Below are 15918 nucleotides of genomic sequence, written 5' to 3'. Positions count from 1 at the left end.
CAGGGCCTGGAAGGGGTTATTCCCAGTAGAGAATTGGTGGGTCTACTCTGCTTCTCTTTCCAGTTTGCAGAAATAACAAGGGTTTTAGCTTTCAAAATTCTGCTTCTCCAGAGGGAGAAGCACTCCACTTTCCACTGGAAAACAAAAGACATATGTGAAAGATTCTCCTTTTGATGGGAGATTTTGGCTCCTTCTATATGAAGAAAATAGGAAGTGTCGAGGAGTGTCCCTGGGCACTAGACCCTCTTTCCATTTCTAGAGTGACTTCCAGTGAATGACACTGGATAGGCAGGATGTGTGGAGTCCCCACCTATATTTTACTGTCTTTTCAAGTTATTGTAACTGTTAGCCAGAAGTGCATCTGCTCCCAGATCAACATGTTCATTGTGAGTCATTTTTACTGGACACCAGAACATCATTAGTTGGATTTACCCAATTTTAGGCATCTTTGGGTTATGCACAATGGGGAAATAGTAATTCCAGGATGGGACTGGCTTAATGTATTTTAAATATTAACTTAGGGGTGCTCTCTACACACTCTTTATTGTGTGTGAAGGGAGCTGGGGTGATAGCTCATACATCTGCTGCAGTTGTCTGGGTATATTTGTGTGAATCCACCCTTAATCTCTTCACCGACAGCGAGGCCATGGTCTCTTTATTCCAAGCAAAATGCAGTTGCTGCAGACTGTCCCATGTGTCATCATTCCTGCCTAGCGTGGGCCCCCACATCCGCGCTGTGTCAGTCAGGTCAGGGAGTGGATGCAGCTGCAGACTCACTGGGTGAGAGGGAAGGGAAGGGAAGGGAAGGGAAGGGAAGGGAAGGGAAGGGAAGGGAAGGGAAGGGAAGGGAAGGGAAGGGAAGGGAAGGGAAGGGAAGGGAAGGGAAGGGAAGGGAAGGGAAGGGAAGGGAAGGGAAGGGAAGGGAAGGGAAGGGAAGGGAAGGGAAGGGAAGGGAAGGGAAGGGAAGGGAAGGGAAGGGAAGGGAAGGGAAGGGAAGGGAAGGGAAGGGAAGGGAAGGAAGGGAAGGGAAGGGAAGGGAAGAAGAGGAAAGTAGTAGACACAAGAAAGAAGAGAAGAGGAAAGTTGCTTTAGGAGAAATACCATACCATAGGCACCAAACTCCTCGAAGAAGTTGAGAACCTGCAGTGTGAGATGGGATGGAAAGCTGGGCCGTGTCTTTGGACGTAGTCAGCACTTAAGTCAGATTAAAGCAATTGTTATGTGGAGACCTAAGAACAGCAGAGCATCAATTCCCTGTTTTTAAGACCCAGCTATACTTGTATCTGCTAGAATGGTTATAGATCCTGCCTTAGAGATTGTGGATGTATGAGATGACCACTGCCATGCCCAGCAGCAGTTTTCTGCAGGGCAGGAATACCAGCCCTTTTACAGCTGTACAGCTGCCCAACTGCATTAACTTGGCTGCAGCTAAATCACATAAAAGATCTGAAAATAGCCCTGAGGCTCCAGTCTTGTCTCGAGCACAACAAAGGCAACAAGAAGACACCATGTAAACTTAGCAGAGTACAAACAGCCATGTGTGGTAGGGTATGTGTAAGAGACCAGGTCCTGGTACCAGTACACGTGGCTTTCTCTCAACACAGCATCACAAGATGGCCCAGAGATTTTACAGAGGAATGCCCATTCCTGTCCTGGCCCAGAGAAGTCTGCAGGCCTCATTTACTCATCATTTGGTCCAGTTCTGGGCCCCTCACCATAAGAAGGACATCAAGGTCCTCGAGCATATCCAGAGAAGGGCAACCAGGCTGGAGAAGGGGCTAGTGGGAAAATCATATGAGTGGCTGAGAGAGCTGGGGATTTTTAACCTAGAGAAGAGGAGGCTGAGGTGAGACCTTATCACTGCCTACGATTACCTGACAGGAGGTTGTAGAGAGGTGGGTGATGGTCTCTTCAGCCAGGTGACAGGAGACAAGGGGAAATGGCCTCAAGCTGCACCAGGGTAGGTTCAGATTAGATGTTAGGAAAAAGTTCTTCCCTGAAAAGAGTTGTCAGGACCTGCAACAGGCTGCCCAGGGAGGAGGTTGAGTCACCATCCCTGGATGTGTTTAACAGACAGGTAGATGAGGTACTCAGGGATATGGTTTAGCATAGGACAGGAACATTTGGACTTGATTTTCTTAAGGGTCTTTTCCAACCTTGTGACTCTGTGACTTCCACACGACAGAAGAAACGCTTCGTCTGGCTCCACTGTGTCTGCAAACGGTGTTGAAGGGTTTGCATGGAGAACATCAGCTGTGTTTTGAAGTAAAGTTGTTCCGTGACATTTGGGAGGCTCTTTGGTCTCATGGAGTCTGGTATCATACCAAGCCCATCAGATGCTGCTGGTCCCACCTTTCCTTTCCTTCTTCCTCCCTTTGCATGATGCTGCATATGGGGTGACTGACTATAGAAAGAGGGAAAAATTAAACGGCTATGAAAATTCCCCTCCTTTCCCTCCTCCTCTGATCCACACCCTTGTAAGAGGGAAATATTGGGTGGCACCTGGGGGGTTTCTGACCTCTCTTCTTTATGAACAGGCTGGTTTGATCCCCACTAAACTAACAGGTTGTATGGGCACCCAAAGTGAAGGTAGCTTGAGAGTTGGCTTGATCCCCATTCCCCATGATCTGTGAGATCTAAGTTGTCAGGGGGCAGAGACAGGAACCCCAGCCATGGCTGTTGGCAGTCAGTGTTGCTTTTGAAATCTGCAGGAGTATCCTGGACAGGCTGGAGAGCTGGGCAGTTAGAAACCATATGAAGTTCAACAAAAGCAAGTGTAAAGTCTTGCACCTGGGAAGGAATAACCATTTGTATCAGTACAGGCTGGGGGATGACCTGCTGGAGAAGAGCTCAGTGGAGAAGGACCTGGGGGTCCTGGTTGGTGACAGGTTGGCCATGAGCCAGCAGTGTGCCTCAGTGGCTAAGAGAGCCAATGGGATCCTGGGGTGCATCCGGAGGAGTGTAGCCAGCAGGTCACAGGAGGTGATCCTCCCCCTCTGCTCTGCCCTGGTCAGGCCCCACCTGGAGTATTGTGTCCAGTTCTGGGCTCCCTGGTATAAAAAGGACAGGGATCTCCTGGAGAGAGTCCAGAGAAGGGCTACGAAGATGATTAAGGGCCTGGAGCATCTCCCCTATGAGGAAAGGCTGAGTGAGCTGGGACTGTTCAGCCTTGAGAAGAGAAGACTGAGGGGGGACTTAATTAAAGTCCATAATTATCTGAAGCAGAGGATGCAGGGGGAATCAGCCAGCCCCTTTTCAGTGGTCTGTGGGGACAGGACAAGGGGTGATGGCTGCAAGTTGGAGCACAGGAAGTTCCGCACCAACATGCGGAAAAATTTTCCCAGTGAGGGTGAGGGAGCCCTGGGACACGCTGCCCAGGGAGGTGGTGGAGTCTCCTTCTCTGGAGATATTCAAGACCCGTCTGGACGCCTATCTGAGTGATATGTCCTAGGGAGCTGCTTTGGCAGGGGGGTTGGACCCGATGATCTCTCGAGGTCCCTTCCAACCCCTACAATTCTATGATTCTATGATTCTATGATCCTGAGTTGTGTTATGTACCTGTGCAGGTCTCCACCAGCTATATAAACAGATGTTTGCAGTGTCAGGGCTTGCCTTTTTTTGGCTGGGAGATGCCTTTCAGGAGGTGAAGGGAAGTTCATACCCATCAGCTATAACTTCTGTTTCCTTTCCCTCTTGGTGAGGTTATGAAATCATTTTGCATGCAGTTTTTGCCTCCAAAAGGGGAGAGCTCTGGAAGCGTGACCTCTAGAAAACAAGGTCTTGATGACGTTAGGCAAGAAGCATCTCAGATCCAGATATACTTCCCCTCCCCTCTCATCTGGCCACCGTTCAGTATGTTGACATCTTCACTGCATCATGCATCCCTCCATTTTCATTCATCAGAACGCACAGACATCAATCCCCCTGAGGGCAACTGTCCCCAGCACAGTCCTTCCGCTGACTCGAAGCAGGAGCTCATTTCTTCCTCCCTCCTTAACCACAATTGATTAAGCCTATTAAGGATTTTATTACTTCCTAATATCATCCGGGAATGATTTCCATATGTCACATTATTCTCCGGAGGGGGCACGTCTTCCCCATGCCAGAGAAACAGGGTGGAGTATCGCTGAGGCCTAATTACACCATACTTGGGGCTTTATTGAGGAGAGGTTGCAGGTGGCCCTCTCTATAAAGATGCATTTCATCCTTAGCTTTCGGATACCTTACAGTATCCTTTTCCACTGGGAAATTAAGCAGACAGTCTCCATATCCATTGCAGCTGCTTCTAGTGTTAAATTAAACTGCTGCTATTACAGTGAGCGGTTGCTGGAGCGGAGTTGTGTTGTTCCTTAATTGTTTATGGCTGTGGATTGGAGCCAAGTAGCAGGCCTGTAGTGGCAAACGCTGGAGATACGACCTGGAAAACAGATGTTTGGGCCAAAGCCAAGGTGGTTTCAGGAAAGACGGTGAGAGAGAAGCAGGAAACCAGTTATCTGCCTGATTTATTGGACGGGGTGAAGAAATTCACCCCAGGGCAGAGTGCTAGAACAAGGCTTGTAAAGTCTGATTTTAGCTAGCTTTTAGCCAGCCTCTGTGAGACTTCTGTGGGCAGCTGTTGGTTTGCTAGTGCTAACACTAGGCATGCCGAACCTACGTGCTCTGCAGCTGGATTGGTTTGTGTGAAGTCCCAGCATAAGTCTTTTAGATCTGATGCAATGCAATGGATATTTTGAAAAATAGATGATGCCTACAGTGGAGGAGGTGCTCCATGTGAACAGATCCTCCCCAGGCATTGCCCTTTGCTCTGAAAGGAAGGAAATTGATTCATTTCATGCTAACACAAGGGTCTAATATGGGTCCAGCTCATGATCTGAGGGTACCAGTTTTTCTCTGTTCCTCTCCCAGGAGCACAGGTAACTGCCTCACATGAATACACCGATCCCATTGACATCTATGATTATGTCAGATCCGTCCCACCCATGTTGGGTTGGAAGGGTTGAGGTTGAAAAGGACCTCTGTAAGTCTTCTTATCTCCAAGTATGGAGAAAGGGACCTCTGGAGATCTTCTTGACTCCCAAGTATGGAGATTCTCACAACCTCTCTGGGAAACCTGCTTGTGAAATGTTTGATTGCACAGAGCCAAAATGGAGTATCACACCAAGGCAGGACAGGGGATATCCAACTTGGTTTGTCTTAGTCTTAAATGCCACTGTGTAGGGAACAAATCCACATATCTGAACAGGTATTTTGTAGCACATTAAACCAATTATTTTTTTGGAGCAGTGAGGTTAGTAATTAGGAGGACAAGATGCTTTCACCATTTTAACTATGTTGTAACTACAATGATTGCATTGTAATGTGTCAAATGCCAGGCTCAAGCGTTGAGCCCTATTTTTATTTCTAAGAACATAACCCAGTAGTGTTACTACTTTTCAGTCCTGACGAGTCATCAGAAAACCTCTGGCTTCCTTTAGCAACACTCATGTTCTTAGATGCTGAGTAGTAATTCTGGCTAGCACCCTGAGTTTTTCTACATGAGTTTAGAAAGTCTTGCTAAAGGAGTGCTTACAGCCCTCCCTTCACTTCCTCCTCCTCCCTTTTACAGCCAAGGGTATGGGCACTGGGGATTTGGAAGAGGATACGTAATGCCCAGCAGTCACCAGAAGTACTAGAGGAGTAAGGCAGAGAGAATACATCTCCTTTCACAAAAAGAGGCTTGATGCACGTTTTGACTGTTAGCTTTAGTCTCTGGGTTTTATTAACTTCCCATACTGATGCTACATTACACAGACAGAACATCTGATTACTTAGATTTCCCTTCTGCTACCAGAGACACTTTGATTTGTTTTTCCTTTTGTCTTTAGACTAAGTAGATTTCTTATTTTTTGAAACAAAGGAAATGGCATAATAATTGCATTGGAGGGGGGAAATATATGCACACATATATCTTCCTGTTAAAGAGGATTTTTTTCCTACCTAATTTGAACAGATACCTTTTTTTTTATTAGTCCAGGCAAAAATTTTAGCCTCTTTGTGACATAACTGTAATGGTTTAGAACTCATAAACTACTCATTGTACTATTACACAGGGCCACAAATGCCCCTCCTCACAGAGGCACCTGCACTTGAATATATAAATGCAAGTAGCTTTCCAAAGGAAGTTCATCAGGCACTTGGCTATCATGTGTCTGAAACACCCTTCAGGTGGTCTCAACCCAGAGGAGTGAGGACATTGTCCTAGTCTGCATCCAGCCCTAGGTGAACTCTCCCCAGGAGAGTTGTTTTGTGCCATCTGTTGTATAGATTAGCCTTATGTAGGGTAACAAATTTAGGGAAACCTCCTGGGAAGCCTCCCCTGCTGAAATCTCTGCAGACAATAGCTGCAGCTGGCTACATGGGCCATCTGTTTGCAGAAGTGTCAGAAAGTGTCGTCTCAGTGCCTGGGCATATTTGGTCCAGAAGATTTGGCGCTTCAGTCCCAGTGCTAACTAGTCATTTTTCTTCATTTTATAACACAGGACAAAGGAGAAGATCTCACCATAGCCAAGGCATGAGTGAAACAGGAACCCGCTGAGGCCAGGGCATGCGCTAACAGAAAGTTGTTCTGACTTTTCCGGTCACCCTAGACTTTTGCACAGGGGACTGATGGAAACTTACCGCTCCATACTGCTGGGTAAGAGAGAAGACACTTAAGTGGGGGACTACATCTTTGTTTCTCAAGTTGTCCTCTTTCCTTGATGGTCTTGCCTTCTGTCCCCTTGAACAGAGAGTCCAAGTTTTAAAGTCAGCCCAACCAGAAGAGCGGTTATCCTCGTTCTTTCAGCTGAGAAAATCCTTTCTATGTTGTCCACAACTGCGATGAAAAGAGAAGCTCTTCTTGCCAGAGACTAAACTTGTCTTTCAGGAAAATACCATTTATAGGTAAGAAAATTCCATTCCCAGCAATTAATCTGGACATTCTTCTGTGTGAAGCTGGAGGGGCTGCCCTTGGGATAGAGCATTTTATGCGTGAAGAGACTTGGGCTGCATCCCACCCCATAAGTCATTCAACTTGTGGCTGTTGTAGTTGAACAATATATTGTTGTCAATATTTTTGACAGGTATCAGCTGGTGATAGGACTCGTGTCTTTTAACTTTGCTGGTCCAGGACATAAACATCTGCAGCTGAGTTCAAAGTGCTTGCTGCTCCCCATTGACTAGAGAGGGAGCCCGGAATGACAAGCTCACAAGTTGACACAAAAGTTGGCTAGTAAATAGGAGTCCTTTTGCCCAGATGGCACAATGATGGGCACCAGCTACAGCATTTAATAACTTCTGGCTTCACTAGTTCTCTCCAGAAGCTCTGAAAGAGCCTACAGAGATGACCAACCCAAAAGCTTTGTTCCATTTCCTGGTATCTGCTTTTCTATGTTTCTGTTTTTAGCTGCCTAAAATTATCTTGAATTTTTTAAATTTGGGGTTTTTTTGTGCTCCACTCTCTACAACGTGTGGTTCATATGAGCTGAATTTTCTCTTTATAGCTTTTACTTTTGAATATGGGTCAGCCCCCAGGCAGTCGAATGCCCATGCTGTACATAAATAGCACACAGCTATTTCACAGTTTCATGTTCAGCTTGCAGGCTCCCAACAGCCTTGTATTCCCGAAACCCTTTCTATTCTCATAGCATTCAGGTTCTTGGACACATGACTCAACACAAATTACAGCAGAGGTTATCCCAGCCAAGGAAGTCCCGATTTGGGTTCTGCCTCTTGTTGTTCTTGCTCCTGACAGCTGGTATCGAGTCACTAGTGCTCAAACCTGCTGCCGTGGGTCTTCCCAGCCATGAGTTTAGCCCTGCGATGAGTTCATCTAGGTGGTTAAGCTGAGAGCTAAGTTACCCTGCCTTATGCACATCAAGTGGCACTCAAGCAGTCCATCTTCTTGTTAGACAGTGGAGGAAGTCGCAGAGTCTCCAGCTGGATGGACAACTAACGGCCAGTGTACCCCTGTCCGACAGAGATAAGAGGCTGCTTAAAACCAAGGGAATTTTTAGACTCTTCCCAGACACTGCCTGTCTTTTCTTTGACACAGGACTTGTCATGTCTCCCTTTCTGCGTATTGGTTTATCCAACTACGACAGTGGCCCTTACCTGCCATCCCAGGGGGAGGTGATTAACCCTTACTGTGCTGTGATGGTGAAAGAAGCCGTGGAGTCAGGTAAGTGGGGAGGTGTATATGCATGGGAGTTTTTATAAGACACATGTGAGTGCTTTACTAAGTCATTTCTGGTGTGTAGGAAGCGCGTTGGTAAATATATATATATGTATGATAGTCCTTTTGTGTCCCAGCACAGTGCCAGTTTGGGTTTAGCATGGTCTGCAAGGCAATGTGATTTTAAGGTGATGCCTAACAAGTCTGTGTCTTCTATATGAGGTTATTATCAACCAAATTACAGGTCCCAGCATGTGACAGAGCAGATGAGCTGAGCTGTATTCGGTTTCACTTTTCTATGAGCAGCTGTTGGCTTGTCAGTGGGACACCAGACAAATGAAATCTGGGTGCCCTAGAAATATCCTGGGAGGGCTGTCCATGTTTATCACATTTTTTGAGGAGTGACAGACCCAGCAACTTCCAGTATTTAAAAAAAAAAAAAAGCCCAAAACTCTCCAACAGCCCCAGTTGTTGCAGAGAGAGAATTAATTTCTTGGCATTATTGCTGTACTATGTAAAATGTTTGGGAGTGAAACCTCCTGCTAAGCTGCTTCCTGTGTCTGGATATATTTGGGGGTTGGACTTGATGACTTCTTCTTGAGGTCCCTTCCAACCCCTAAAATTCTGTGATATGGACTTTTCTACTCTTTTCCTGATAGAACAACACTGATAAGTCCTCATTGGGAAAACATTTCTTATGTAGCTTGTGTATGAAAATACTCCCAGGGAGAGAACCAGAAGTTTTTCTATTCTTCTTTGTAAGATTTATGAAGATCAAGACCTTCACTGTCAGAGAGCTCCTCATGTTGGCTGTTATTTGTCTTATATCTTTGAGAAATTCCTAACTTAGCTGAGGTGACTCTTAAAAAAATTAAATCAACTCAGAAATCCCTTTTTATAGCTTGAGACTCCCCATGTGTCTAATCTTCAGAGGATGTTGAAGTACTGTAAAAAAGGAAATTTTAGAATTTTAAAATAATTCAGTATTTCACTGGGACATTTGGTTTTGTTTGTTAGTTTGATTAAGAGTCAGCATTTATCATGTTGAACTTTAGCTTGGCTTAAATGATACTTTAAATGATTCTGGAAGACATGGTCACTGGTAAATTCAAGTGAAAAGAAAATATGGCATGACAAGATACCCCTAAGATTTTTTTATGGAAAATATGTCCTGTTTCAGATCTGTGCAGGGCTGGGCTGTTTGCTTTAATGAGACCTTTAAAAGCCATAACTCAAATTGATGTCTTTTGCCAGAACAAAATCAAAAGTGAATAAAATCAAGTTGGTCAGCACAGACCTATATTTATTTGTTTAACACAGAGCTGCAAGCGTTTTCCTGCATCAAGCAAACAAAACTGTACTAAGGGATATGGTTTTTGTGCTCCCGAGAGTCAATAATAATAATAATAATAATAATAATAATAATAATAATAATAATAATAATAATAATAATAATAATAATAATAATAATAATACCACCTCTACCAACAAAACACACAAATATTTAGAAGATTTATGTTTGCTGGGTTGGAATTGCACTCATTTAGCTGTTGCTCAGAGCATGGTGGGGCAGCCAGAACGACTCCTCATCACGTCAGTGATAGCAGCAGGAAACTCCCAAGACTGATTTATCTCAGTGTCCTTTCATAGGGTAGGTTTAATCACCCTTGGAAGGTGTTGGTCTTTGCTGGTGGAGATCTGTAGATGGCTAACCTTATCTTAAGGTGACTAAGACAAGAAGAAACCATGGTGGGATCCATCTCATCCTGAGGAAGACATACATAATGGATCTGATGAAAAGCCCAGTGCGCTCCACTGACTCAGAAGGCAGTTTAGATGCCCCACCTAGAAGGATATGTCTAATATTTAGTGAGATGAGCTTAACTCTTCATGCCAGATATGTCCTCAACATGACCATCCCGAGGAGCTGTCATGATCAGGCAGGTTTAGAGGAGGCAAAAGACAATGAAGATCTCAGGACAAACTTTAGCTGAGTGTATGTGAAATAGCTGCTTCCCTGCTTTGTGATTCCTTTGATCATAGCTGCTCTCTGTCTCCCTGGTTTCATAAAACACTTGCTACTCAGTGGTAATGGGATTTAAAATAAATATATATATATATATCCTGATATGGAAATTTTGGTTGAAGTGGCATGGTCAAGGAGCAAGAGTGAGTCCCCTGCAAAGCTGGTAAGAGATGCAAACTATCCTGACTCCCTGCCTGACATGATCCCTACATAGTGGTGAGTGCAGAATGCAGGGCAGGACGTGCCTAACCCCAGAGCTGAATCCAGGATAGATCTCAGATCCCTGCCAGGTCTGTGCTGGAACTGTTTTGGTAGACGACTCTCCTCTGACTTTTACAGTGTCTTATTATGGATCAGATATATACAGTGTTTAGCACTTGGAAAGTGTAAGGGGTTTTTTTATGTGTATGTTTTTTCCCAAACAGGGCAGTGCTAGGTGATAAATGTGTTTGGTTCCCAAAAAAGGGAGTTTTACCCTGGCTTTCAGTTCATGCCAAAGGTTATTGCTTGTCAGCGAGCTGTGATTGGGACAGAGGTCCTCAGTGGTCTAGGAGTAATGCACATCATCTGTGGACACAGGGTTGTAACTACAAGGCCACCCCAAAGAATTTCAGTAGCACAGGAAAGATCTCAGGCAACGTGTTTTGTTTTCTCCCCTTGCTGATTTTGTAAAGGGGTCCCTGGTATTCTTTAATATAACCTTCTAAAACAAAACCAAAAACCACATTCACCTAGTTGAAAGTGTTACAGCAATTTGTTGCTGAAGACAAACCATTTCAGAGGTCACAGGTGCCTCTGAGGCACAAAAAACCCACCCCCTGCCCTTTCAAAATGACTTCTGCCTTCACAAGGCACCCGGCCCGGTGCCATGGCACCACCTGTCTTGGTGACATTTGCTTCGTGAAAGATCCTGCTCCGTGTTTGAACTCAGCAAGCCTCCAGTAAAAGTGCCCCTGACTACAGTGAAAGCTGCTGCCTGGGAAAGACAGATGCTATTTTATTTTTCAGGAACCCAGAGTTAGATTAATCCCTGGCAGAATTCCACAGACGTCAGCAGGGATGCAGCAGGAGGGGGGGGGGGGGGTGACTGTCTGATCCCGTATATTGGCCCATTCGTTCACATTCCAGGGTTTGCTTATTTAAGCCTTATGCTTTGGAGTGCAGTGCAAACAAAAGCACTTGTTTTGCAAGTGCTGTGTTCCACATCGGTGGAGTTTCACTGATGTAGCAAAGAAATAATGACCCTTACTAAGACTTCTCCATAATGCTGGGAAGTTTGTGGCTCGTTTTTATGTCTGACTTTGTTTGCTTTTCACAGAATCACAAGGTTGGAAAAGACGTTTAAGATGATCAAGTCCAATCATTCCCATCCTATGCTAAACCAGATTCCTAAGTACCTCATCTACCCTTTTTTTAAACACATCCAGGGAAGGGGACTCAGCCCCCTCCCTGGGCAGCCTGTTCCACAGCCCAACAACTCTTTCAGGGAAGAACTTCTTCCTGACATCTAATCTGACCCTGCCCTGGTGCAGCTTGAGCCCATTTCCCCTTGTCCCATCTCCTGTCACCTGGCTGAAGAGACCATCGCCCACCACTCTGCACCCTCCTGTCAGGTAGTTGTAGGTGGTGATAATGTCCCCCCTCAGCCTCCTCTTCTCCAGGCTAAACACCCCCAGCTCCCTCAGCCACTCCTCCTAAGATTTGCCCTCCAGCCCCTTCCCCAGCCTGGTTGCCCTTCCCTGGACTCATTCAAGGATCTCAATGTCCTTCTTATGGTGAGGAGCCCAGAGCTGGACACAGCCCTCGAGGTGCAGCCTCACTGTACTCTTTTTGTTGAAAGTGTGCATTGAACATCTGTTTCCAAGCCTGATGATCATGAATTAAGCCTGCAGACAGTGAGATCAGTATATGCTTGCCTATATCTATGCATGTGAAAAGTCATCTGATAGAGCTGGATTCACCTTACAGGTGCTCTAAGCTTTGGGAAACTGAACTTGAACCTAAGACTTATCTGCACAATCATTTTTCATGCCAGGCAGGACAAGAAGTGATTTTACCATTACAGGAATGATCTTCGCTCAGTTTTGCTATGCAGACCAGTGCTGATGCTCAGAGGAGGTGGCAGCTCAAATCATAGAATCATAGAATGGCATGGGTTGGAAGGGACCCCAAGGATCATAGAGCTCCAACCCCCTGCCACAGGCAGGGACACCAACCTCCAGGCCTGGAGCTACACAAGGCTGACCAGGGCCCCATCCAGCCTGGCCTTGAACACTCCCAGGGATGGGGCATCCATCACCTCTCTGGGCAGCCTGTTCCAGCCCCTCACCACTCTCTCTGTAAAAAACTTCCCCCTAATATCTAATCTAAACCTTTCTTCCTTTAGTTTTAATCCATCCCCCTTGTCCTGCCAGTGTCTGCCCTTTTAAAAAGTTGATTCCCCTCCTGTTTGTATGTTCCCTTCAGGTACTGGAAGGCTGCAATGAGGTCCCCCCATAGCCTTCTCTTCTCCAAGTTCATATAAATCAAGTTTATATGAACAAACCAAGTGCTAAACCACTTTGTTAGAGCCAGGTATGAGGTTGTAGAGTGACATTTCAGTGAATACTTGTTGCAGGATCATTTATGCCTCTCCTCAGGAAGCTGCTTTCTCAACCTAGATCTCTCTAGTGGCTCCAGCAGTTATTTCTCCTTTAGTAGGAAACCAGTGTTTGGGGTGGTGAAGGGAGATTTTTGTAATAAACTAACTCACAGCCCCCATGTCTGTTCTTTCCCCAATAAACATTAGTATTATGCAATCAGGAGTCACTGTTTCCTTTTCTTCCCCTTTTCTCCTGCCTCCAATAATTTTGGAGCTTCTTTACCTTTTTTAATTAATCCTGATGGCGTGTGACTGAAAGCTGAGCAGAGGAATTAATCCTCCCATCTAGGCAAAGATTTTACCCAGCACATGCCATTTTCCAGACTATTGGCTGCATGTGCTTTTCCAGCTGGAATTATAGGAAGTAAGAGCAGGGTCTTTGGGAGACAGGAGTCACAGGTCTGCCACTCCCACAACTGCCTTTTATTCTCTTATTCCACCAGCTTTGGCATTTGGTGGGTTGAAAATTAGCAGAGGGTAACTGTGAAATAGAATTTATCTTGAATAAGTGTCCAAGCCTTTTTTAGGGCTTTATGAGGTAAAATGGGCAGCATGAAATAAATAAAGCTGGCTGAGGCTGGAAATAATTCTCTGCAAGCTAGTGCTAAGCCACCGAAATACTCTTCATTTTAAGACATGTCTGCTGTAAGAAGAGGAATTAATGCATGAGGAAGGGTTTTCTAGATTAAAAACTGTGCACCAGTGTGGATGTAGTTGCAGGTCTGTAAGACAGTTCATGTATTGACATCCCTGAGCTGGCTGAGATGTAGTACATTGACTGGACGTGCCCTCCAGCTGAACCTTGATCACAAAGGGCATCCAGCTTTGGGGGGATTAAAGTAAACCAGTTCTCTTTTTGCATTGCCATGGGAAAGATGATACATGAGGCTGGTTATCTGTGGTGGAATTCACCTGATTAGAAGTGGGTGTCTACGGTGTCAGAGTCTACATTCAAGGACTACTCAATAGGTCTGATAGTCAAGGGTGGAAATTATCTTTTCTAAGGTAAATATCTGCATTTGATTGAATGAACACACTATAACTCCATCAATTTATAGTGTGTTGTATTATTGGGTATTATACAATGTGTGTGCCCATATGTGAGCTATCTGAATGGACCCAATGTTCAGATAGCTCAGATATGAGCATACACATTGTAGACACCTAAAGGGAGATGAATCCCATCCTAGGTTACACTTCACACAGCAACCTTGTAAGACACTCTAACATGACAGACATTAAAGTGGGTAAATAACACAGATCTGTCTTGGGGAAAGTAGAGTGTGCAAGTTGAGTCAATTCAAAACCACTTCTTGTTGACAGAAAATGGCCAAGTGTACGTGCAGAAGAAACCCACCATGTACCCACCCTGGAACAGCACTTTTGATGCCCACATCAACAACGGCAGGGTGATGCACATCGTCGTCAAGGATAAAAGTGCTGAAATGGTTTCAGAGACCACGGTGGAGCTCAAGGTGCTGGCAGAGAGATGCAAAAAGAGCAATGGGAAAACAGAGATATGGGTGAGCATCCTATCTTCCTCTTGAAGGACGTGATGGGGAGCTGCTGTGGGGTAGAGGAATGCCCTGTGTCCATGCCAGGCTGTGACTGTAGCCAGCAGGGCAGGAGGAACTGGCTGCCATTCAAGGGATAAAGCTTTGAGTCTACTTTGGTATGATTTGAAGGAAAGACTTCCATGCATATTAAAAAAAAAAAGGAGCATGGCACATTCATGCTACCTGCTGCTGTTATATTGAAACAGATGACCTCTGTTAGCAAGGATTCTGGTTCAGGTGAGCTGTGCCCATGTATTAATATCTGCTTAGGAAACCGACTGGGGACAAATGAGTGGCTAAACATGAATTATTTTATGTGCTCTGGGGAAACAGCTTTAAAAATTTAACCTAATGCCAAGTAACTGATTCATAACTGCCTGGCTTCAGAGTTATGTCAGAGGAACTCCTTTAAAATCACTGGAGTTATAGTGGAGGAAATTTGAAGTAACAGTCTTCATAAGGATGCTAAATGTAGGGCTGTGTTCCTTGGTAGCCCAAGCAAGATAATTCTTGAGGATACTCTTCAACATACAGCATTCAGTAGCCATGTGATGAATAACAATAAAGTGGAAAAACATTTGTAGAGACACTGATTTCCTGGAATTTGTTTGCTGGTTTATTTCCCATGACAGTCCTCAGGCTGAGTTGCATGACTTAAGAAGAGAGTGGAAAAGTCAAAAAAGCTTTGGTTGTTTAGCAGACCTAAGAGCAAGGTTTGGTAGAGAACTGCACATTTAACACATAACTTGGAAGGAGTTGAGATACTTAGAGATGGAATTGAAAATCGAAAGGCTCTGCTCAGCGTGACTCCAAGCCCAGGCTTCAAAGCCATGGGAGGCAGTAGCCTGGTGAAGAGGAGAGAGGACACACAGTCTGGGCTGATGCTTGCTTGCAGCAAGGGTAGTCGAGTGCAGTTGGGAGACTCTTGTCCTGTTGTGTCCCAACCTGGTAGCAGCTCCTGAAATCCTCTTTCCATTCACTCCCTGATACAATTAGCAATCTGGGAGAGTGATTCCAGAGATCTCATCCTTCAAGGGTCATGATAATAGTATTTCTCTCACTTTTCTGTGCAAAGGCACTGTTTCACCAGGAAGGTAGGGATGTAACCTTGCTCAGGATCTGCTGGAGGTGGGTGAGGCAGGTACTGCTGTAGTTCTCAGGCTATAGAAATCCTTGAATGTAAGTCTACTTATGCCTAGGCTAGTGGATCCAGATTTGCAAAGGCATCTATGGACAGAAGCTCAGATAGGTGGGAATTTCCAAGTCCAATGGAAAGGCTCCAAAAATGCCTGAGTGAGCTTATAGCATCTCTCACAGTGACTGTAATGCAAGTCACGCTTGCAGGACCAAGTGTCTAGAAGCTTTCAAAATCTTTTAAGTACCTGTCTGAAGTTGGCTCATTTTTTTGAGGTGCTCCCACTTCCCCCTTGCTGGACCCACTGAGAACAACAGGTTTTCCTGTAGATACTGCTGATCCTGAGCTGGTGTCTAGAAACCTGCCTAC

The 15918-nt window shown here is 45.2% G+C and overlaps 1 protein-coding gene across 1 annotated transcript in view; it reads left to right on the top strand.

Annotated features, from left to right (window-relative positions):
• The first annotated feature begins 6562 nt into the window (after positions 1-6562).
• PRKCQ (protein kinase C theta) overlaps positions 6563-15918 on the top strand; it is a 47739-nt gene continuing 38383 nt past the window's right edge. The window contains exons 1-4 of the mRNA XM_084279254.1: positions 6563-6673; positions 6767-6921; positions 8072-8197; positions 14182-14381. Of these exons, the coding sequence (XP_084135380.1) occupies positions 8080-8197; positions 14182-14381 (318 nt within the window). The 5' untranslated portion in view covers positions 6563-6673; positions 6767-6921; positions 8072-8079. The remainder of the gene's footprint in view (positions 6674-6766; positions 6922-8071; positions 8198-14181; positions 14382-15918) is intronic.

Source organism: Gallinula chloropus (genome assembly GCF_964237585.1).
Source record: "Gallinula chloropus genome assembly, chromosome: 1".
Classification (NCBI taxonomy): Eukaryota; Metazoa; Chordata; class Aves; order Gruiformes; family Rallidae; genus Gallinula; species Gallinula chloropus.
Note: the sequence above shows the minus strand (reverse complement) of the source record. Positions and strands in the feature narration are given on the sequence as shown.